This window comes from Calonectris borealis, chromosome 5 (assembly GCF_964195595.1).
Source record: "Calonectris borealis chromosome 5, bCalBor7.hap1.2, whole genome shotgun sequence".
Taxonomy (NCBI): domain Eukaryota; kingdom Metazoa; phylum Chordata; class Aves; order Procellariiformes; family Procellariidae; genus Calonectris; species Calonectris borealis.
This window is the reverse complement of record NC_134316.1, coordinates 51002128-51026159: the sequence shown is the minus strand read 5'-3', so window position 1 is coordinate 51026159 and position 24032 is coordinate 51002128. Positions and strand designations below refer to the sequence as shown.

General features: G+C 38.3%; 2 protein-coding genes across 2 annotated transcripts in view; both read left to right on the top strand.

The window, feature by feature from the left end:
* CD44 (CD44 molecule (IN blood group)) overlaps nucleotides 1–22780 on the top strand; it is a 113162-nt gene extending 90382 nt beyond the window's left edge. Inside the window, exons 9-11 of the mRNA XM_075152398.1 lie at nucleotides 13259–13381; nucleotides 14758–14836; nucleotides 18811–22780. Of these exons, the coding sequence (XP_075008499.1) occupies nucleotides 13259–13381; nucleotides 14758–14836; nucleotides 18811–19027 (419 nt within the window). The 3' untranslated portion in view covers nucleotides 19028–22780. The remainder of the gene's footprint in view (nucleotides 1–13258; nucleotides 13382–14757; nucleotides 14837–18810) is intronic.
* LOC142083163 (uncharacterized) lies at nucleotides 3127–9749 on the top strand. The gene is made up of 3 exons (XM_075152401.1): nucleotides 3127–5173; nucleotides 6686–6865; nucleotides 8603–9749. The coding sequence occupies exons 1-3, from the start codon at nucleotides 5014–5016 to the stop codon at nucleotides 8908–8910; spliced, it is 648 nt and encodes a 215-aa protein (XP_075008502.1). The 5' UTR covers nucleotides 3127–5013; the 3' UTR covers nucleotides 8911–9749.
* Nucleotides 22781–24032: the final 1252 nt, after the last annotated feature.

The window sequence follows — 24032 nt, the reverse complement described above, 5'->3', positions numbered from 1 at the left end:
TTTGTAATTTAACTTAATTTAATTTAAGCACATCTTAATGTGTCTTTTGTCTGTGCACTTAAGTTACTCAGTAGTGTTTATAAATCACTGTTTATAAGGTTTTTTTTTTTCCTGAAGATAGCGGAATATTTGGGTTTTTTCAGCAGTGGTCTTTGTTTTCAGAAGAAAATACAAAATGAGCAAGTCATCTTGCTTTGGGATTTTTTATTCTTTTGCCTAAATTTTGGGTATGGCTAGTGTTAGTTTATTTATCTTTGAGACTGCATTGGTGACTTATTCCACATGGCATATTGCATTCCAACTACCTTCTATGGCCTAGTGGTGTCTGCATGCTCCATGGGTGAAAATGTATACAGTCTCTGATCATAGACTCTTGTGGAAGTTTTATTTTATCTGTTCAATTGTATTATAACTTTCTTGACTAATATTGACTTCCTGGTGGCCCTCAAGATGCTTTCGTTTCTTTGCTGACCGTAGTTTTTGAGCTCAGTGGTGGATATTGAACATGAATCTGAGTACTTCTTGAGTACTTAGCAAGCATGTTTTACATGTATTCAGACATCTACCATATTCTTTAGGTCCAGCATTACCTGTCAAACTTGAGTTTAAATGTCTATAACTGCTGTAATGGTTTTGCACTACTTCTGCTATACATTATTCTTCTATTGCTTGTTTTCTCCATTCTTCTTGGGAAACTTTGCACCTGTTCAATGCAAAGAAAAGAACGACTGGTTTGATGTAAAGGGATTTGGTAAGAAGAGTAGAGAGACTACAGTTAAGCTATGCATGAATTTCCATTTTACATCACCTTTATGGCACAAACTAACAGTAGACTAATAGTGGTAGAGCATGGTCAGCGTTGAATCCTCCATTGTCCTAACAGCTGTGGACTCGCAACATGAAACACTTCTGGAAGTCTCCACACAAGATCATTGGAATCCCGCCTATACAGATGAAGAGGAGCAATATCCTAGCTCTGCTGGCAGGGGTAAAGCAATTAAGCATTTCAGATAATATTCAGATTTGTGACATAATTCAGTGAAGTATAACACTGTTATGGTGCAGCTGGTTGTAATTCTCATACCATTAGCCTCAGTTCAGTACAATACCTTTATGTTATTTGTACTAGAGCCCTCAGAGGTGGCATCTATAACGTTCATCTGTCATTCCAAGTCTATCTTTTGCATCTAATCTTCATTACTTGCCACTTTTCCTCACATCTCTGGGATTTTTAAACTTGCACTGCCAGTAGTGTAATAAAACTGAGCAGATTGTAACATTTGGTGACCCACCTTGATGAGAAAAAAATTCCGTTTTTCCACTTCAAAATTTCTATTGTAAAATCTGATGACAAAAGACAAAAAAGGGAGGTAGTGATTCAAACACATGAAACTGTGCTACAAAGGATAATAACTGTGCTACCTCCAGATGAATGTGAATATTTTGCTACCAGTTTTAGTGCCAGTAGCCAGCTGAGATACTGAAAGTGTGCTCATGTTCTTCAAGCCTAAAAACGTCTGTAGGCAGAGGCTTACAGAGTGCATTCTCCAGCTATTTTTGCTGTGTACCTAAATAGTTTCCAGTTAAAATTTTTTGAAAAGTATAGCTGGATATGAGCTTCATTTTTAGAATTGTTTTGGCTATAATGCACAGCTTTACCCTGTTAAGGAGAGGTGCAAAACTGAATAGCTGGAGGTACAGCTATATACAGCTGGATTGGGGGCTAGCCTTGTAATTGCATAAAATTAGATTGTACTTAAAAGATATACATTTCATTGTGGAAAGCCTTCTTATCCCTCTGTAAAAACAAGCCTTTTCTACATCCTGTGGTAGTTCTTTGGATTTATACTATCTGCCTCCAATAGCTAGGTACCTGTCTTTCTGGTTCCGAGATTGTTTTGAACGATGAAAGTTTATACAGTTGGCATCAGAACAGGTGCTATAATCACCCAAAAATAATTTTTGTGATAACTTTCTTTTAGTTCTGAAGTATTGTTAGATCAGTTGTATTCATACATTAGTTAAACTTTTTTTTTACAAGATAATCTATATGTATTGGGTTTAATTACAAAAATAATTAGTTACATTTGCATGAGTGCCCTGTTTATGAACATTTCATTGCCTGAATGTGAAGATAAATATTCCTCCAATTTTGTGCTTTTTGGGAAATAGCGTAGGTTTCTCTAGCTGGTGGCTTATGGCATATGTAACAGGTCCAGCTCATTCTTTGCATGCTCTGATTAAGGACCTTTGCTTTCCCTTTAATATATCACTGATGGAAACTTTTGATACCTAAGGCAAATATATTTCAAATTGATTTCTATTGCTTATCTTAGTGTTATAGGTATTCTTTTTTTTCTGGTGTCTCTTTTCTAAGCCTTTTAATATTCATTAAAAAAATCTCTTACGGTGGTGGTACTTCAGGTGATTTCTGACTGCATCTTCTGCTATGTAAACAACAGCAAATTAAAGAGTAAGCAATGAATATCAATAAAAGCTGTAATTATTACTGAGTTCAAAACAAGTATGCTTTTCAACTTCGAATATCTGAACCTACTTACTTCATTCATCCAGTCCCAGAAGAAATGACAATTTCCCTGGAGACAGTCTTGTAATTGTGTAGTTGAGATATTAACTCAAAAGAGAAAGTTCATCATCTTTTTCACTTTTAAAAACCCAGAATACACAGACTCAAGTTAAGTTAGTATTAATAAATATGAACTAGAGATGCAAGCTGTTGTTTCTATGTGTTCTGCCACTACTTGTCCTGTAGCTTTTCTCTGCCATTGGTCATTGGGATACTTTCTAGCATACTTAAATCTTCTTCCAGTCTTGGTGGTGCTTTTGTGTGATAGGGTTTCCAAAGGACTTTGGTTTTCTTTCATCTTTCATTTCACATCAAATACAACAATGAAAAAAAAAGCCAAACCACAGAAGTCAAGCACCTTTGTTGTGTAGACCATGAAGATGAGAATAATAGGACTGGTGTTGGGTATTTTGATCATTATTGATTCAATCATCATCTTATCAGCACTAGTTACAAGTGAAAATGAAAAACGTCAAGGACCAACCCAACATCCACTATTACACAGTGTTCATTCTGGATGGATCAGTCAAGAACAAAATCCTGCATATACCACTGGGAGTATCGAACAACATGAATTTACTGTTGCAGGTGAAAATTATATTGAAAAGGAATCTTCTCATACAGGTAATATTACAGGTCACATTTTAGTAACTTATCGGGGTTTACTAAAGGTTTAGGTTTAGGATTTTTTTACTAATAGTTTTGCATTCTGAGGCCATAACAGAGATTCTGTGAATAAACCTGAGCAATTCAGATGTTTTAGGGGTTTTTTTTGTTTTTTTTTTTTAATTATTCTATTCTTCAGACCTGTTCCTGGAGGTTTGTTTTCTCTCCTATTTGGATTGCGTGTCAAGACCTATAGTAGATTAATTCCATAACTGTCTCCTACATTTTGTGTTCTGTGTCATGTAGTCACAGGGTTTTAACAGGCTATCTACGAGGGTTGTATCTGTAGGAAACAGTGAATGTTTAAATGGAAAAATAATAATGTCTGTTGTATTTTTCACATATTTGGGAGCTGCATTCACTCCCCTGTTGCAAGTCATTATTGGGTTTTTTTTTCAGTTTTTGTTAATATGGCAATTATATCTAAAAATTTTTATCTAAAATATCTACTCACCCAACTTTTGAACTATGACAAGATGATACTGGTGATGAAGGGAAGAAAACAAAGCATAGTGTAGAATAAACGAGAGGCTTCTCTCTTGCATCGGTCAAAGCAATTGAAACGTAAAAGGTCAAATTAGGCTATAAAGCTAGTAACTGAAAATTGACATATAATAGTTTTTGTTCCTGTGAGTGTACTAAGTTTACTAGTTAATGACTGACGTGCTGTACTAAGCACTGCCAACAGTGAATTTAACACAGTCATCATCTGCTTTTGTAGATTATCAAATACAGGCAAGACAAGCATATCATAAACATTATTTGAGATGCTGTATAATGTGGATCTATTCCTTCAACTAAATGTAATCTTATTAGCAAAAGTTTTGTGTAGCTCACTGCTTCAGCAGTCCCTAAACCCACATTCCTCTGAGATATCAACCCCAGGTGTTTCATCAACATCCTTTAAAAATCTGGTGATGCAGTACAATGTATTACTGATATATATAAATACTATACTATACTATACTATATTATACTATACTACTATAGCAATATAATTTGGCCTAGTTGCAATTGCAATTAACACACTGTGGCAATTTTCTTGGGTTTTTTTATTTGGGTTGGGGGAGTTAAAGGGGGTTATGCTGCTTATAAGATTTGGATACTCTTTTGCTATGACTGTCTAATAAAAACTACAGATTGGTTGATATGGACAATATAATATTTTTCTAAATAACTGCAATTTCAAGTATTCTCCAGCTGAATGCTGTCTTATTTATTGTGTGCACCATTCACAAATCTGCAGCATGTGCTAGCCTTCCCCTCTGTCAGACTTCCTTGTCTATTTTCCTGGAGATGCTGCAACTAATAAAACAGTGAAATTCTGAGGGGGAAAAATTGGATATAGTCAATACACTCAAATTCTGTGATTAAAATCTTACTGATGGGTCATATTCTTGCAGTTCTTTCTGCCTTTGCTGTTCTTAATTCTGCATCAGTGGATATTGGTTTGATATTCAACCGATACAAAATTAACAGCATGATTAGGGAAAATACTTTTGAAAAACTATGAGATATCTTGGTTCTGAAAAGCATATGCTCAGTTTGAGGAAGGAGTCAGTCCTATTGGTGACAGTAGGCAGCTTTTCTAAACATAAACCAGAATGAGAAGCAAATCTGCTTTACTTCTCTTTGCCATTAAATGTAGTAGACATGTGTGCAAGGCCTGTCATAGAGACAAGAACCGAAGAGGAGAATAATATGAGAAATGGATCTATATATACTGAGTTCATAATTGCTTCACCATCATCATAACAGCTATGGCCTCCAGCCATGGGGTCAAACAGAACGACTCGGCGCAAGACCCATTGGTGTATCCAGGTTGGGACAAGGGAGAGGATTATGCCACACAACCTGCTATAATGGATAGAATTATTCCTTCCAGAGAGAATAATCATGAAAAAGAGTCTTCCACTACAGGTACTAGTAATAATGTCAGTTATGTATATTTCATCACTTCTGTCTCTCAGGTGGCCTGTCTTGGAAAGATATTGCATGAACTTGTAGAGAGGAGTACTCATCTCTTTAAGACAATTATATAAATTATAGAGTGATTAATTTTCTCTGTAGTCCGCCTGGATGGTGGTGAGATAGAAGTTTTCAATTTTAACTCTGTGTAAAACATTTATTTTTTACTTATCAACACCACTTTTAGTGCTTTCTGTTCCTTAGTGAAGCATGACTGTGGAATTGCGTCTGGCTCATTACATGTTATATTATTTGGTGTTGCCAAACTGTCTTTACCGTAAAGTTGAATTCATTCTTACGTATATTTGTATATCAACAGGTTGATGCTTTTAATTTGTGAATATTCATCTGGGGAAAGAGTGTTCTTTTCATAGATTTTATCGAAACATTTGTCCCTCTGGTTAGTAGAATGATGAGAGAAAGGAATTTACAAAACTGGCATGACACAACATCATGATGCTGTCTCATATAACACATACCATTTATACCATCAAAATAATGTTCTAAAAACGTGATACGAGAAACACAGGACTTATTCCTGAAATAAGAGGAAAAGTAACTTTAATCCTTTCTTAAACAGACAATGCTCAGAACCTATTTTTGATTTTGTGACAACTAGTTAGATTTCTTTTATGGTTGCTGTGTGTTCCTCTGATGGTATCTCTTCTATCTCATTGCTCCTGCCATTATACAGCATTAGCCAGCTATTCTGAAAAAGCAGGGCAGCTTAAGTTATGAAGCTGGAAAGCTGATGACAATGAAAATAAACAGAAAAGCCTGTTTCCTTTTCTTCTTTATGATCCAATTAGAATAAAAACCATAAAGTCTACTCTGCATATAAGGAAAAGAAGAACAGTGTGGGTGGTGGGTTCAGTAAATACCACACCACAAAGTAATTCTAATAGGTAAAAGCCTTCAGTAATGCCAAAATTTGAAGCTGATTCTGGGAGGAAACCTAGTCTTAACGACTACCATGAACAGAACAACGAATTATAACCATTTTCTGTAACTTGTCACCACTCTCAGGGTCTTGAGCAACAAAGGAGAATCAATGCCTGTAGAAAGAGTCCTTTACTGTCAATACTTATATCTGTAATGTAAAACGCACTGTAGCAGCACTTGACAGTGTCCCTGAAGCTGAGGATCAGGGCAGCCTGAGGTGTAGGTCAGGGAATTCTCCTGACTGCTGTCTCTTTGTCCTTTCCCTGTGTCCACTGTCCTTGGGAATATTTGGATTAAGTAAAAAAGTGGATGAGAATATAAAATGAAAATATCTGATCAATACATTGAGAGAGCAGTGGTGATGTACAGGAGGACAGAAGGTCTCCCTTCTCTTCCCCTTCTGTGGTGAGAAAATGGTAGCAGTAGTTTAAAGTGAACAGGAGACTTGAACGTGGTGGGAATGGGAGGGGCCGGGCAGCACACACATGGAATTCACGGCTGATTAAATCATTGCGGTAACAGCTGTTGCCTCTCCTGATGGTGCCCACCACAAAGACCCAACTCAGCCACCTCTGCCTTCAGATAATCAACCAGGACAGGGCTTTGAAGGCACCACGCATCCCACAGACGCCCCTGGGGATGAGGTCTTCCACAGGACCACAGCTAGTATGAACAAAGCTGGTGATGACTCTCCTCTGACAGGTACCAGTAAGAATAATGGATCATGCTCATTTCTCATGCCTGGTGCGAAATGAGACATTATTTCTTCTGAAATCGAGTCCTTTCCCTATCTTTCTCATCTTGGGGGTCTATATCCTAGTTGTGAACTTGCAGTGCAAACATTTTTATGGTTTTGTTGCATGTGAACATCCCAACAAGAATTGCTATCTGTTAAGGATATTTTTCCCTGGGTCCCCTGTTTCTTATGTCGCCCAGCTTTTCTCACCTTCTATTTTCAGTAGAAGGTGATACTGAGAAAGCAATTGCTTTGTGGGGGTGACGGGTGGTGTAAATGAATCATAGACTTAAAAACAGTTTTTCATGTCTGATCATTCCTGGTCTTGGCGTTGCCACAGATTCTCTTAATACTGTAAACTTTGAAATAACTTACTACAGTTTGTTCATGTAGTTCTGCAAGGTTCTAACTTTGATTCCTGAGCTCTGCATGTTATCCAATTAAAATTATCCCCAATCAAAATATTGGTTTTTTATTCTAATTTTTTATTGTTTAATAATGGATTTTTGTGACATCGTAGTGCTTTGGAGCTTCTTGCATCTTTCTTGCATTTTCCAAAAAAAAAAATTCTAAGGAAAAATTAGCATTTATGCTTTCCCTTTTCTTCTTCAAAATCCATTTTCATCAGGATTATTTAATCCGCAACACTTAGGATTTGCCAAAGAGCTATGAAAACCAAAGATTGTGTGGATTAAAATACAGTTCTTTTCCCTGCTCCCTACTCCTGTTTTCTAAATATGGAAGAGATCCTGTAAAGCTTCACAGTTCATTGTCATCAGCCTGTTAAGCTTTATGTGGTTTGACAGATCAATTGTAAATAGGAAAACCCAAGTACGATTTCGCAATTTATTCAATGTTTTCAATCAAGTCATTCTAATCTTATTCTTATGTAATGACAGGAATTCTTATACTCATTTTATTCTGAAAATAATATTTTTTTTTCTCCCTTCTAAATAGTGATTACTAGGTATTTTCAAAACTAACACTTTAAGCTACTGTTGTTTGGAAATGCATCTTTTGGTTTCTCATTTTGCTTAGTGATATTAACTTTCGGTGGTGTAATTTTGAATGAATATTAACCTTTAATATTCAGTTAATATTTTGGAGGACTTGAAAATTCTGAAAGTGCCTTTAGTTAAGCTATGCCTTTTTCTTAGCATGCTTTTGTGACATCCTTACTCTTTTGCATCAGCAGCAGTCTTAGCACTGCCAGAATGATGTGTGAAGGATGTTCATTAAATAATTTCATTCCTTAATTTTCCATTTGATTTAGTTTTAAATTCTTCTCTTGGGAGACCAGCACGCGTTCTTATGATCATCTCATGGAAAAGGAGAGATGCCTAAATAAACTTAAAAAGACATTTTTTAATATGATGGTATTGTCAATCTCAAATAGTCAGGTCTAAGTGGCTGCTACCTACTCTTTGGAAAGTCTTTATGTGCTTTAATCCACACTGAAATTTAGGAAGTGAATAAGCAACTATTGAAGTGATCAATAGAGTGCTAATGAAGGAACAGACAAACCGAAAATAATGTGACAAATACAGAAGATCTTGTTTGCTTGTGTTTTTTTTTTCACTGTATATTCTACATAGGCTAAAAAAGAAAAAGGTAGAGCTTGTTAAATAAAATAAAGAGGGAAAAATACATAAGGTGGGGTTTTGTAAACGTCTTTGAAGTTAACTTAGCCATCATCACAACAGTCACAGCCTCCAGTGATGTTCTGAAACCAGAAGATATAACCCAGGAAGCGTGGGCATCTCACATCATGGTAACAGCTGTTGCGTCTCCTGATGGTGCCCACCACAAAGACCCGACTCAGCCACCTCTGCCTTCAGATAATCAACCAGGACAGGGCTCTGAAGGCACCACGCATCCCACAGACGCCCCTGGGGATGAGGTCTTCCACAGCACCACAGCTAGTATGAACAAAGCTGGTGATGACTCTCCTCTGACGGGTACCAGTAAGGATAATGGATCATACTCATTTCTCATGCCTGGTGCGAAATGAGACATTATTTCTTCTGAAATCGAGTCCTTTCCCTATCTTTCTCATCCTGGGGGTCTACATTCTCGGTGTGGACTTGCAGTGCCCTGTGGTGGGATCTGTGCTGTTGATAGAATTACCTTCTGGACAAGGCATAAGGGACTCTTTGCTGGTACACTTGGCGGTTTCTGTCCTTTGCTGAAGCATGTTTCTGGGTGGCCTCCTAACTGTTCTGCAAGACACGCACTTTGGTGATTCTGAATCCCCAGCCCCACCTTCCTTTCTTGCTCATCAGCGGGATCAGGCTTGACATGCTTTGGCACCATGATTGGTGTGGTGGAGGTGCTCTGGTGGGTTAATCAGATGGCTTGCTCCTGTGACTCAGCAGCAGCACCATCACCGGGGAGTGCTGTCCCGGTAGTGAGGGCAGGGAAATCGTAGAAGAATTACGTCCCATAAATTCTGCCTTCAATTCCTTACTCTTCCTCAAAGGTGGATTGCCAGGCAAGACCACCACAGATCTGGCTGCAGTATGGCTGCTCACTTCTGAGTTACAGGGTCAGGTTGTTGCTGCTATGGTCTCTTCTTCTGAAGGTCTTCCCTCTCCATCTGTCACTGGGATCTGTATATGTTGCCAATATCTCCCTCCAACATGGTGAGCATGTATGTGGTGCTTAAGGGTGTCTCAGAAGCCAGTGACAGTGTGGAAGAAGGAGGGGAGGCCTTCATGTCTTCTCTCCTTCTGTGCTTTGAATAAGGAAGATGGACGTGCTTTCTGGCTTGCTGTGGTGCAGGAAAGAGGGAAATAATGTGGGTGGTGGTTTTGTGAGCGCTCACTTTTAAAGCTGATCATGCCATCGTCATGGCAGTCACAGAGTCTGTGGATGATGTTGACCGAGAGAAAGCAACCAAGGAGCCACTGGCACCTGGCACTCCACCTGGAAGTGAAAGCGAGCAAGCAAACACCACAGATGGTTCCCATGTCAGTTGGATACCTGGAGTTTTTCCAGACATTGAAGATCATCTTAACCAATTGCAGACCCCTCTTCCTACTAGTAAGAACTACGAATTACGAGCATTTTCATTTATCCATCAGTCAGTTGTTGTTTTGGACAATGGCGATTGTCCAAAAACATGTAGTAATCATAATTGTAAATTATTGTCATATTATGATTTCCTATTTGGTTTTTATTATTGTTAATGACCTGCTTATAAGATGTCGATAAAGGGAATCTCTTCCTGTGCAAAGCAGAGGACATTTGCTAAAAGGATGAAAATAGTGTTTTGCAAATAACCTTTTCTTATATTCTCTTATCTGTATGTGGTAACACAACTATTAAAGTGAACAAGTATAAGCTTTCTCCTCATGCCCATACATAGGTGATAGCATTTTGTCTTTCTTTTTTGCTGGGCTCAGATGATAGCTATGTAACACTTAACTGTCTGTCACTTTTTCCCTCATCCGTATTCCCTCTACATTAGTTGAATATGTATCAAAAGAAAGGTAATTCTCTGTGAAACCTTTTTTCCTAAGTGTATTTGCTGTTTGTATCTTGCCAGTAATTAATTATAGCTATGTTACTGGGCTGTAACTGACATTTCATTTGTGAACAACTTTTTTTTTAAAGGGTTATTCTTCTGATAGAAGTAGTGCAGTTAACAGTAAGAGTGTTTACTTATTACACTACATATAGCCTTTCTTTTTTTGTGTGTGTGGTCGCAGCCGATAGTACGGGAAATGAAGGGACTTTTCCTTATTCCCAAATGCAGTTTCCATACAAATAATCATCCTAACAGTAAGGTTTTTTCCAAATGCTACTTCTCACGCACACTAATCCAAATACTATTTTCATGCACTTTTTAGTGGGACCAATCCCAGGGTAGATTTTGGCCAATACTCTGTCGACATTCTTTGCACATAAGCAAGGTTATGTAATGTACCTATTTTTTTATAGCATTATACAGCAAGCATTTTAAAGATAATTCTGTTATTAATTAATTAATTGATGTTAATTCATACATTGTCAGGTAGAATTGGGCCTACTTTTTTTTTTTTCAGAATTTTATGTAAACCCAGCAAAATCAACCCTATCAAAATTGCCTGAGTTATAGTATTTTGACATAGGCGCAACAATGTAAATGCAAAATATGTATTTGATAGAATTTTATTGGAAAGATAAATCTGTTTTTAATAATGGTTTCCTACTACAACAAACTCATTTCTTGACTTTCACTGCCCTATTCACTTAATTAATCCAAGCTGCCTCCTTAATTTTATGTGCAGACATTACACACTATGAAAAAATATTTGCTACCTTTCTGTTTTGAGCACATAAAACCTGTAAGAACTGGCTGAAGATAATTTTCAAGGTGAATGTCTGTGTCGAATCTTTGCATTGTCAGTGCCCTGGCAAAGGCTCATAAGGCCATATTCCCAAAACTCTTTTTTTCATTTATCTTCTCTTGGTGCTTTTTAAAAACACAATACAAGGGAATTACTAGGACACTACCATCATCATAAAAAAGTTTATTTATTGAAGAGTTCATTCATTTGTAACGTTGCCCCATATAGCTGTAATGGAATGGAAAAATTCATGAATATATTGGCAGACTATAGTTAAAGGCTTTCTCTGAACAAATGAATGGCTTGATGTACTATACTACTTTTCTTTCATTTGCTTTTTCTCTACAGCAATGATTAAGTTATGGTCCGACATCACACTAATGACTGATCTGTTGTCCAAGTGTCCATGGAGTAACAAATCAGTCCACTGAAGGAACCCCAAAAATACCTGTCAAAAAGAAAAAATCTAGTATGTCATCAAAATGAAATGTAGAGAGCTTTTGAGGATCCCTCCCTGCCACTTGCAAGCACTTCCCCAGAGCCAGAACAGCAGGGGACGTGACTGAATCCTGCTGCTTCTCAGTGCTCAGGGGATGGGAGAAGCGAATGTAGCAGTTCTCTAAGCACGCAAATTTTAATAAATGTCTGCATGCCTTTCTAAGGGGCTTTGTGGTGGAAAAGCTCTGGCATTTCTCAAGGATTATATAAAGCACCTTAAAAAAAATCTGCTGAGATGGTGGGGTAGACAAGTGGTTATGTTCCTCTTGGTCAGCTTTCTTGGAGGCTAGATCAGGACCCTTAGTTGCTGAATTAGTGCTCTGTCCTTTGTGGTGAGATAGCACAGAACAACTCACCAGTCAATAAGTTTCTTGTTAATAAATATAATGAAAACATCTGGAAGATTCATGAGCTACTTGCGAGCTAAGCTTAACAGAGGGAAAAAACGTGCTTCTCAGTTTTGTATTTGCCAGCTGCTATTAGGAAATGAGATCAGAAATGCTGGCTAAAAATGAGCTGCAATGCGTGTTAAAGAAAAAGAAAAAACTTTACAGCTGATGAGAGTAAGTGCTTAATTTGCTCTTAGAATCTGGAAGAATTCAGAGAGGCAGAGAACGGTAATATCTTTTTTGTAGTGATAATAAAGTAGTAGTCCCAAATGAAATCACTATATCTATAGTCTGCTGATAATTTTAGACTTGGGATACCCACATGGCAACAGAAATGTAATTGCGTAAACGTTCAAGCGGTATGGCCAGCATAGCAAATACTTGAGACTGGAAGTATGCATTTTGATTTCAGATCTAATACTGTCTTAGAACCAAATTACAGAACTTACTTATTAAAAAGGACAAGGGAATCCACTTCTAAGTTTACAGAGAGCATTTTTTCTATTAGGAAAAATATTTTGAATTTTTAAAGTCCCACTCTATACATAGCTATCAAATTTAAAACCATTCAGAGAATTATCCTTCTATGTTATGAAAGCATTAGAGTTCTAGAAATTAAGTTTTATCCTGTGTAGGAATAAAATTAAAAGTTTCAAAATTTCTCCAGATTGGTCATTTTAGGTTTAAATAAAAAAGTAAAGTTCTTTTTTCCTCTCTCTCTCTATTCTTTTCTCACTCTCTTTCCCCCATGGAGCAGACAAGATGTTTGACTTGTGTGACAAAAACCTCCTAAAAAAGTTGCCAGCATTCACATGTCTTTACATTTTTCTCCAGAAAATTTCTAGACAATTAGAATTGCATTTTGGTTCACGAAAGTACAGCATAATCAAAACTGAAACATATGAGAGAAACAAGAGGGGAAAACCATGAGTTTTGTTATCCAAAATACTAAAACCAGCCATAGTTCAAATGAGTATGATGATTATAGTCTATGTAATAGTTTTCAGTATAAATACTTTTTAATGACCTCAGCATGAACTTTCTAGACTATGTTTTTTTAATTGTGAAAGTCATAGTCTTTGTACCTCGCTGTTAAATATTCACTAAGATATTTGGCCTAATGGATAGTTTTGTTCTTCAGGATCTACCTCCAGTATATATGGTAATCAAGGACCACACAAGGGACATTATGAATCCACTACTTTCCCTGGAGAGACCACAACAACAACAATACTTTCACAACCCAGGTCGGCCCAGGTACCAGGTAGGTTTTTGAAGACATATGTTTTAACAATTTAAGCACAGGATTGTATTAATATGAACGGAACTAAGAGATTAAAATGTAGGCCAAGTACAGTTGTTCAGGCTTTGTTCTGAATCAGATAATATTCAGCATTTTCACTAGTAGTCTGAAAAATGGAGCATATTGTACTCATATAATTTTCCAGCAATATCAAGATGAGAGAATGGGATTAATATCCAAATAACCTTTATAAATTGATATGAAATCAGTAAAGTTATATGCAAAGTATCATATCCATGAGAATGTTCAGTGAAAATAATAGCTGAGACAAGTGTTGCAGAATAAGGCTTGCAGATTAAAACGGAATAGAAAGAAGCCAACACCATGATACAATTGCAAAAGAATGCAGATACATTCTGGGACATATTAACAGTAAAGTAGTTTTTAAAACAGAGAAAGTAATTATCTCACTCTTATGTAGGCCTAGCAAGTCCAGAGCTGAAGCTCTGTGTTCAGTTCAAGTATTGCATTAATCACATAGGAAAAATACCAGAGAAGAGCGCAAAGAAAATTTTGGAAACGTAACCTTTGAAACACCTCTTGAAGAACTCATCATTTTCAGAGAAGGCTGAAGGGAGATATGAGAAGAGTATGCTACAAAAAGGATGCTTATCAGTTTTTCACCATGGAGTAATAATAATAACCTAATTAGAAGAAGTAATTTGTTTCAAATGAAACGTAGGAGACTCGTTTCAAACGAACAAAATAAAGAAGTTAGCTCTTAGGAAAGGATCTCTGTCTGTAATGGTAGTACAGCATAAAGAATAGGCTACTGGGAAGGTTGTGAAATCTCCTTTACTAAAAATGTTAAGAGCGAATGGAATATTCCTCAGCCGCCTTTTTATTGGCCCTGTTTCACTGGAGTGAAATGTAGCTGATATGACCTCTTAGGGTCCCTTCCAGTTTTGTAGTTCCTTTTTTTTTAGATTTTGCCCCAAAAATACCCCTTAAAGTAAGATTTTAAATGAAAAAATGACATTTCACTCTACCTGAAAGTCCTGCTTTTGTGCCTGGGATTCAGGTGTATCATTGCTAAGCTCTTTTGCTCTTGGAGTAAATCAGTAATACAACTCCTCTTCACCTATGCCCGCCAAAGTACAGTGCTTATAGGTGCTAACAGTGATGGGGTATTTCATCTGAGTTGGCCTGTGTATAGCTGAATGATGAAAATGTATTCGATTTGCACAGAAGCCCTTTGTAAAACAAACAAACGTTCATGCAAGCTAGGAAAAAAGTCAGACAGTTTAAAGAATGTGAAAGAGCTTGTGTTGTGAAATGACAAAACTACATGAGATACGTTAACATGCTCTCCTCCCCTCCCTCAACTCTCCCCACAGAATGGCTGATCATAGTTGCAGCTCTTCTGGCACTTGCATTGATTCTTGCAGTGTGCATTGCTGTTAACAGTCGGAGAAGGTAAGGTAGCTGCTTTACTTTTTCAAAACACACTGCCTTGCTATTTTCTTCGTCGAGAGGCTTCAAAGCTTCAAGTAGCATAACACAGGAAGGAGCTTCCTCTGCGAAGCTCTGTGACTTGGGGTGTGAGGGCCCAGGTCACCGTGTCCTGCACAGGTCACACATCAGCCTTCACACTCACGTGGAAGCACGTGAAGTCAGTATCTGTATAAACCGTTTGGTCTTTACTTGTAGATGGAAACTAACTGTATATAGATCACAGAGGATTAATTATTCTCTATCCATTACTTATTAATAGGAAAATCCTGTCCACTGAGAGTGAAAACTATATGTGAGATGGACACAGGCAGTAGCAACCACAGGATGAGCCGAGTGTAATCCTCCACCATTAACAGTGTTGTCTGTGTACAGTGTGAAGGGCTGTATTAGACAATTGCTCTCACAGGATTGATCTGTTCCTTCCAAATAATATCAGTATCATAGCTGGCAGTCACAGGGGTATATTCTAACATTGCTATCAGAGCACTCAATAGCTTTATTTACTCTACAGATGAAGCAGCTGAGGAATAGAAAGTTGCAGTGATCTGTGCAAAGTCAGCCAGGAAATCTGAAAAAACTCTAGCCTAAAGGATAGGCTACCATGTTCTTAACTTTCTTTTCTCTGGAGGTTGTTCTGAGGTTACTTCTCAATTGTCTTAAACAGCTTTTTGCTACTTGAATGTTAAAGTTGAATGCTGTAACTATTTTCTACTTGAATGTTGAATTTGAACTTTTTTTATCAGAGTAACCATATAGTATGTGGAGATTTTTGTTCAGGAAACAGTGAGCAAATTTATTGCTAGTCTGCTGGTTGCAGGAAAGCACATGTTAATTCTTCTGTGAAATAGTGTCAAGGTCCTCCAAAGCATGGTGTGGGTGCTAGAATAAAGCCGCCATGGTGAGGGAGCAACCAGGCAGTCCCTGCCCATAATGCAGAAGGCTTCTAGGAGACAAAACAGTGCAAACTAAATGCCAAATTGTCAGAGTAAACTGATACAGTTTTGCTGAAGTCAGTAGTGAGATGCCACCTGGTATGTGTGCCCTATGACTGTATCCACAATATCAGTGCTTCTCTAACAGTATTGTTAGAGACCTGTTGAATTAAGACGCATATAGTGAGACAGAAAACTCTACAACTTACTTTCTGTGAACAGCCTCTGAGTTACACAGCCTAAACGGCATGTCTTATTGATTTATATGTTACTCTGTTATGCCTTTGAAAGTAGAAACTGCCATTGTTTCCTCCCTCTTAACTCAGAGTCACCATAGGAACAGACAAACAAAGCCAGTATGGCTAATTATAGATTGCATCTGACAAGAAATGAAACAATCTCAGAGCTGTAAATTATGCCCTAGATACCGTTAATGGAAACCATATCTTTTACTTAGAGCTTCCATGCGGCTGGGAGTGAGTCGCAAAGAGAGAAGGTGCCTGTGGGTGCACGTATATGTACGAATGCATGGATTAAGCCCTAGTAATATGTGTTAATCACTATAAGGAAAACTTTTTGAAGCAGGGAAGTACTCTGGTATGCTTGAAACAAGTGGAATTTTTTCTTTCACTTTAGCAGGATCCAAATGATAACATGAATAAGTCAAGAATCCTTTCTTCATCTATTCTGATAAGTGCTAATATGCTCAAAATTCATAGAGAGGTAGTTGCTGTGCAGTCAGCATACTGCACATGAATGCCAGCTAATCCGAAACTAACACTGCAGCAGCGCTATGAGAAAACCGGATAGCTGAGAAAGGAGGATTGAGCATTTCAGTGTTCGCTGAGCAGTAAGTTGAGAATGTTTCAAGCATTAATTTATTTAAAAAGAGAGAACTACCTGTGTTTTTATTTGTGTAATGCTGTCAGTTACACCATTTTTTTTAAATGAATGCTAACTGCAGCATCTCCAGTTTCAGCCTCATTCGGGTTGTCTGAAAAAGCCCAGTGGAGCGTAGGCCTCCGTTTCAAGGGAGTTAACTTCCTGATTCAGAAATCAATAGATTTAGCCTTTCTAGTTAGTAGGTCAGTATGGCAGAGATTCCAAGCATTTCAAACAAGCAATTGGGCCTTCTCAGTAAATAGCAAATTGCTTGGCTATAGTATTTCTTTTTTTTTTTTTTTTTTTAAGTTGGTGTTGTCATAAGTTATCTTAACCAAAAACCAAAATGGCCAAGGTTCAGTGTGGTCCTATTTAGTCAGTTAGTTAGATATTCCTCTTGTTGCAAAGAAGACTGCCTCTGTCTGGTGCCTGTTGTAAAAAGGGTTAGGATCTCCTTCCAGGGTCCAAGAAGATGCTGCCCAGCCTGACCATCACGTCAGGAAAGGCACTCTGAGCTGCTCTTTCAAGAGGCTGCGGAGCTCCGCAGCTGCTTGCTGGCCTCTTTCAGCATTTCATGGCTGCAGAGCAGGAATCATTCCCAAGGGTGTGTGTAACATTAGCACAGTGGACTGAGCTACCTCGAATAAAATAACCCTCATCTATCGGTCAATAAGCATGAGAAAAGTAATATTTCAGAAGGATAACAATATCATTAAACTGCCAAATGAGTCATTCAGGCAAAATATGCTTCATTTAAGAAGAAAGCGCTGTAAAGTACAACTTCACAGAGACGTTGCCCCTCCTAAGAGAGCTGTGCTTTGTATATTCAGTTTACACAAGGCTGTTCGAGGACAAGTAGGACGTTCAGCGCTGTGTAGCCAGAGAACCATCTTAACAGTCTGGGGCAAATCTGACAGCTGTGTAACTAGTACTTTTTTACTACCCTGAAGAATACCCAGCCGACGTTGACCAGCATGCATCAGTTTTGGACTGGTGACTTTTTAAAAGAGCGTGTGCGCGCGCGCGCGTGCGCGTTCATTCAGAGCTACGTATAGAGTTTATTGGGCAGCACTGCAGCACTGCCCAATAGCTCCTTTAAAAGCACAGTAGCTATTTCCTACTTTAATATCATAAGGAGCTGTGCTGTTGATAGCAGCAAGAGTAGTTCTCCGTATTTCCTTGCTGTTGGTGGGCTTCTAGGCCTGACACGCTTTGTGAGCCAGCATAGGCAGGACGCAGGAACAACCACAAAACCACGGATGAAATGCAAAGAGTTTATTTTTGTTACCTCTCCAACCGGGGGATCCCCGAAGCAGCACCCGGGCAGAGGCACACAAGCGGGGACGCAGGCACCGCGGAGCTCGGTCCTTGCTAGAGGATCACTGAACCTGCTGTTCTCACCTATATTTCAGGGATTTGCACAGGCGTAGTTTACCACTGTCCTTCCCGCAGCAGGGCAGGAACCTCAAGCATGTTCGATAGGGTGCCTCTATCACAGACCTGTGTTATCTAAACACAGATGTTCTACTTGTCCAACACACAAGGCCAAACAACAATCAGTATGATATATGTGTTTTTCGACACCCCAGCTACAAGTCACTTGAGCATATTTACAATCCTCCTCACCAGTCTTCCGTTATTTTCTCACACATGCTAATACAAAGAAGGAAAAAATTACCTTGTATAATGAGGTGAGAGCTTGATCCAAATTTTCTGCTATCTCAAGAACTTGAGCATTTTCAAAGGTGTGGTCCCAAGTCTGGATTTAGAATGACTCTGTCCTTATAATAGGATATATATAAAGTTCATAAATGTGGATATATCCAAATGTTAGAAAATCTTTTCTAGCTTTCAGTAATGAATGTTATTCCTATCTGTAATAACGATAGCTAAAAATCAAATAAGTGAGCTCCTGCCAAATTTTATGCATATAATGGTGGATGCTTTCAAAAATAAAATATGCAATATGGAGAAACTTTACACTTCACATTGTGTAAGTCTGCACTGGCAGACACAAGTTTCATTTCCAAGCACATTTTCCTAAATATTGACTTTCAATTTTTCTCTTATTTCTGTTAGATCTCCATTTATAGTACTTACTTTCTTTTTATTTCTTTCTAGATGTGGGCAGAAGAAGAAGCTAGTGATTAACAACGGGAAAGGGGCAGTGGAGGACAGGAAGTCAAGTGGATTAAATGGAGATGCCAGCAAATCACAAGAAATGGTGCACTTGGTTCATAAAGAACAGTCAAATGACCGAACAGGAGCGTGTGACGAATTCCTGACCGTTAATGAAACACAAAATCATCAGGAGCTTGACATGAAGAGTGGAGTGTAATGGTACCAAGTTGCCAAGTAGATCAGAGCTGGGGAAATCAAAATCACATGGAACTTGGACAGGAATTCACAGATGCACTGTGCTACTGATGTCTTCTGAACATAATTAAACTTAAGTTTTATTCATTTTTAATCACTTCAAAATCATGTCTGAGTTACAAAATTGACATTTGCTTTCTGAAATAAGCCCCCAAGAGTTTCATAATGTTTTCATTTCCCAGTTCCTGCACAGAGGACACTCGCTGTGTCCTGGGTGTTAGGACGGATACAAGTTTACATCATTGTTCCCCAGATGGAGGGTCTTCGCTGTGCCGAGCTACAGAAGTATGCAGTCACTCCATCTTACAGGCATTTAAGGTACTAAAATTGCCATGGTACAAGGGTAAGTAAGGAACAAATGTCAAGAGCAAAAATCAAGTTTAAACCAAAAAAGCCTCCTATACAGTGTCTAAAACATCAGAATCCTTCAGAAATGCTTTCCAGCCAGGAAGAGCAGTAGGTGCATTCAGAGTCTGCCAGTGTAAGCAAAAAGTGACATTTTATAATGATTTATGGCTTGGCCTGCAATGAGGGAAACCCAGAAGGACAAAATTTATTTATCTCTATTTTTAAATGTCTATGGGCATGCAGCAAGTCTTCTTGGGAGGGGGAATAAAGAGATGAAAACATGAGCTGATACATAATAAACTTCTATACTTTATTATCCTAACAATCTGTACAATTATCCTTGAGTTTTTGAGGTGTTCATTGCTCTTCCCCCTCCCTCCCTTATTGGTCACAGTTTGTGCATGTTTTTAATGAGTCTGTTAGTTAGGATAATGAATAAAACAGAATGACCCCAGCTCTATCACACATGCACAAATCAAGCAATTGGAGATCATTAGGGAAGATGACAGTATTTTATTCCTGAAGACTAGGTCTCTGTCTTCTTCTGCTCCATTTTACTTAGGAGATGCTGAGCCTAGTAAAACTTGTTTCCCCTATAACTATTATGTTACACCGGTTTGCTGATATTTTAAAAGTGGCCTTTCTATGATCTCGCTCACTTCCTCTGAATTCTATTTCATCCATGTTTTTCCCTCTGCTTTTTAAAAATACCAAAAGAAACATTGCTTGCTTATTGGTACCAGAAGTTCAAATTCTACAGAAAAGATCAAAGAAAGTTAAAGGAAACTCTCCTAGCCATGTAATATAGTAAAGTAGCTGCAGCTGCGTTGTTATATGCTTTTGTTTTGTCCTTATGTGTCTGTTATGTAAAGTATTTGTATTAAGCTATGATGCTGTGCATTATATCGATATGAATTGTCAGAAAGAAAATTATTTACTACCAGTGGTCTGTGCCATTTTTAAGAAAGCGTATTAGAAAGGAGGGAGAATGATAACTTCTAATCGGGCTGCCTCAAAAAAATGCGAGTAAAAACAATCTAAGGTGATTGCAGCCAGGGGTCTGTGTCAGTTGTGGGATGGGGAATGTCCTGTTGCAGGGTTATTCAGACGTTCCTGTTCACTGACCATAGCACCTGTCTTTGAAACTGTTCTGCTAAAGCATGTCATTTTACGTTCTCCATCTAAAGCAATTCGGAGGATGAGTATTTAGCTGGCTAAATACTAACATGAGCTAGCACTGATCTTTACTGGAACATAAAGTACAAGACTGTTGATTATATTTCTTAGTCACAGCCCTCCAGCAGTTTCCCATGTGTTTCACCGAGTTACTCAGTGCCCTGGTATCTGCAGGCAGATCTCCTCAGGGGCAATTTACGCCTTGGGCAAAAGGTCCCAAGGTGAGGTGTGATTTTAAAGTACACGTAGGATGTTTTCTGACTTTATGTAGGTCAGCATGTTTCATCTATGAACAGTCACACAGCTCGTGGTCCAAAGTTGTTCAAACAAGATGAAGCTAATGGGGTCAAGGTGATTTACACTATCAGTACTTGTGGTCCACTGTCAAACTTCTCAGTCCTTTCATGTATTTTAATACTGAACTGTGTAGTGGGAAGTCTGTTGACTGCATTGATTTTTGTTTAATTCTTGTAATGTTTTAAGCAAGCTTTTCTATTTGTCATTATAAATCAAAACGATCTGTTGAAAGCTGTGTTTAAACTGGTGTCATGTACTCATTTCACTAAGTATGGAGATCCAGAGTAAGAATTATTCCTCTCTTTAAATCCTAATTGAATACAGGTCTCAATCCAAAGGAGATATTTCATTGTCTTGAAGGCTAAATTTTTCTTTAAAAAAAGAAGGCGGCATGTTATTCATCTCGCTATACAGATGCTTAATGGAGAAATCCACAAACTCCTTCCTAGTTTATCTAATGTTCAGTAGCTATAAATGCATGGACAACACTGGTTGGCTTCTTTTTATATTTTTAAATAGGGAGATGCTCAAGTTCTCTTTACAGAGGCAATGCCATTGTTTTGTATCTTTTTAGATTATGTCATGTGATTCATCTGTAATTAAGTTTCATTATAGTTTCAAAACGAGATGGCTATTTCATATGTGTAATATAGTACATATTTTTATTAATCTTGGCTTTATTATTTGAGGGTTGTTTGTTGTGTGTATGTATTTTTTATATAGAGCACTTGATATATTTGCATATTTATTTAACAGATTAATTAGAATGAAAGAAAATATCATCTCTAAATTGTAACTAGAAATAGTATTGCTAAAAACACATTGAACTGTAAAATAAGCTTCAAAAAATAAACTTGATTCCACACTGAGGATAAAAAGGAAGACCAGCATTATTAGTGGGAGAGAAGTATTCAGGAGATAGTTGTATGTAGTACTGGTGAGCCGGGGTCATTTTTTCTGCTTGCAAACTCTAAGCCAGGCTCAGCTGAATCCTGTGTGACCTTGTCTGCTCTGCCAGCCTCCCATAGGCTCCCCAGATGCTCTGGGAGTTAGCGATTAACTCAGCTTCCCCCGAGAAGCAGACAACTTGGTCCAATTTAAGATCAACCCAGTGAGACCTTGACGACTATTCCCGGCTTACTGAACCAACGGCATTTGGGAGAGCGCAGTGCCCAGCAAGATGCAGCCCTTCCTTCAGGGTGCTGACAGACAAGTTGGGTCTTGGTCTATCCTTGGTGCCTGGGAAGAATGAGGATCTCTTCTAAAAACGCTGAGGAGACCGGGCTGGACCTAGAACAGACCCCGTGATCAGCTTGTGTTATTCCTTTGTCTTGAATAGTTTTAAATAAATGTAATCCACACCACCTCTCTCATGGAAATACTGTCTAAAGCAGTAAACATATTTAAGAGAGGATTGTATGTTTTATGAGAATATAGTATTTTCATCAAACAATCCGGGGTAATTGTTTCACCTGTATTTTATTGAAGATCTTACAAGGAACGTTTGAGAAAGGATATGTGGCCATCCTGTCTACCTTCATGGATGTGTTAAACCCTTTCCACAACATCAGTTCCAAGATTATGTTTCTGCACAATGTTTTTCATGTGATAGGTATGTCTTTTGTGTGTCCTTTGTCAACCACAACAACCACCTCTGTACTAAGTATTTTTAGCATGTTGCCTGGAATATTATTAGGAGGCAATTACCAAGTGTCTCTTTAGCACATAGAAACAATGCTGGGCAGGGACAGAGGTCAGTATATCATCCTGGTTAGGGCTGGTCTTAATCACTCTTTCTGGAGATGAAGGAAAGAAATTAAATCCTCTGACAACTCTGTTCTCCCTCAGCATACACAGACACCAGGATATTTTGTAAGCCAGCAGTTAACGGGTTTATTTTATGCTATATTAGGCCATTAGCCAATAATTATTTCTTAGCCTTATTAAACAATTCAAGGTTCTGACTCCTCTGGTTGCAAGAGATTTGATTAGTCAAATACAAACCCTTTGGGTAACCACAAGTACTGACTAGTTTTCCTCTGTGGAGAGGAAAAGGACAAAAAGGTGGCAGGAAAAGCCCTGCGCTGGGCTGTTCCTTGGGGTGCAGTTCCAGCTGTGTGGGAGTGGGTTACAAAGCTCTCATTCCTTACAGAGGGCAAGAATTATGCTAAAGGTGTTTTGGGGGTGGGAGATTATTATGCTAAAAGTGTTTTGGGGGTGGGTCCGGGGGATTAGGGATGGAGGGAGGATGCAGTCACTGGGAGAGGAAGTAAAGGGAGAGTGAAATTTCTGTGCTACTACTGGGAAAGTCCCTTCAGCACCCCCAGGACTTTGGAACTTGAATGTTTCACAGTTCCGAGAAGGAAAAAAGACTTGGCCTTTCCCAGTGAACCCCCCACCTCCAAGTCACCCTCTACATTCACCACCTCATTTGCAAACTGATTTTGAATAATTTTTCCCTGGTAGCTTATTTCTCATTATCACTATGCCATGCTGCATGTGGCATCCACCAACACCATGCTGAGAGCAAGCAGCTGTGACGATGCAAAATGAGAGGCAAAGCTCAAATTTAGCAAAGATGAGTAACAGTGTCTTTTGTACAGCACAGAGACTGTACTTTTTGTCTTCCCTGTCACAACCAGTTGGAGTAAGGTTAGCAACAGAAAGAACCTTTCTCTTCTTGCTCATCTTCCTGTTTTTAAAGTACCAGACTTACACGGATCTTCACATAGGTCAAATGTGCTGCTGCACAGTTTTTTGAAAAGTTGAAGTGAATCCATCATCATCAAAGAAGCTCTCCTGACCTCAAGGGAGCTGATTATTGTTAAAGTGCAGGTAAAGCAGAGGCAGTGAAAGCTTTACGTATGCTTTAAACACAGCCTTCTTTCAGTTGTGTCTGGATGGTTCCAACAAGCATTAGAAAGGTTTTGCCTGAGCAACAGCTTCAAGGAGTCTCAAACATTTTATTAAAATGTCTTATTCTCCAGGCAAAAGGGTTTTGGATGAAAGGCAAAAGGGATGGATGAAACCCATTTTCAGACATTTTCTGCCACACAAATCTGTGCGTTGAACACTGATGTGAATGTCATTAGTTTTGTGTTTTCTTTCAGAAAAAAAGAAAAATATTAAAATGATGAAGTTTTGGA

What these genes read in the sequence shown, in the direction of transcription:
- LOC142083163 (XM_075152401.1), top strand. Translation starts at nt 5,014, where the DNA reads ATGGCCTCCAGCCATGGGGTCAAACAGAACGACTCGGCGCAAGACCCA. An exon ending in AAAAGAGTCTTCCACTACAG is followed by an intron (nt 5,174 to 6,685) that starts GTACTAGTAATA and finishes TTGCGGTAACAG; the next exon opens with CTGTTGCCTCTCCTGATGGT. An exon ending in TGATGACTCTCCTCTGACAG is followed by an intron (nt 6,866 to 8,602) that starts GTACCAGTAAGA and finishes TCATCACAACAG; the next exon opens with TCACAGCCTCCAGTGATGTT.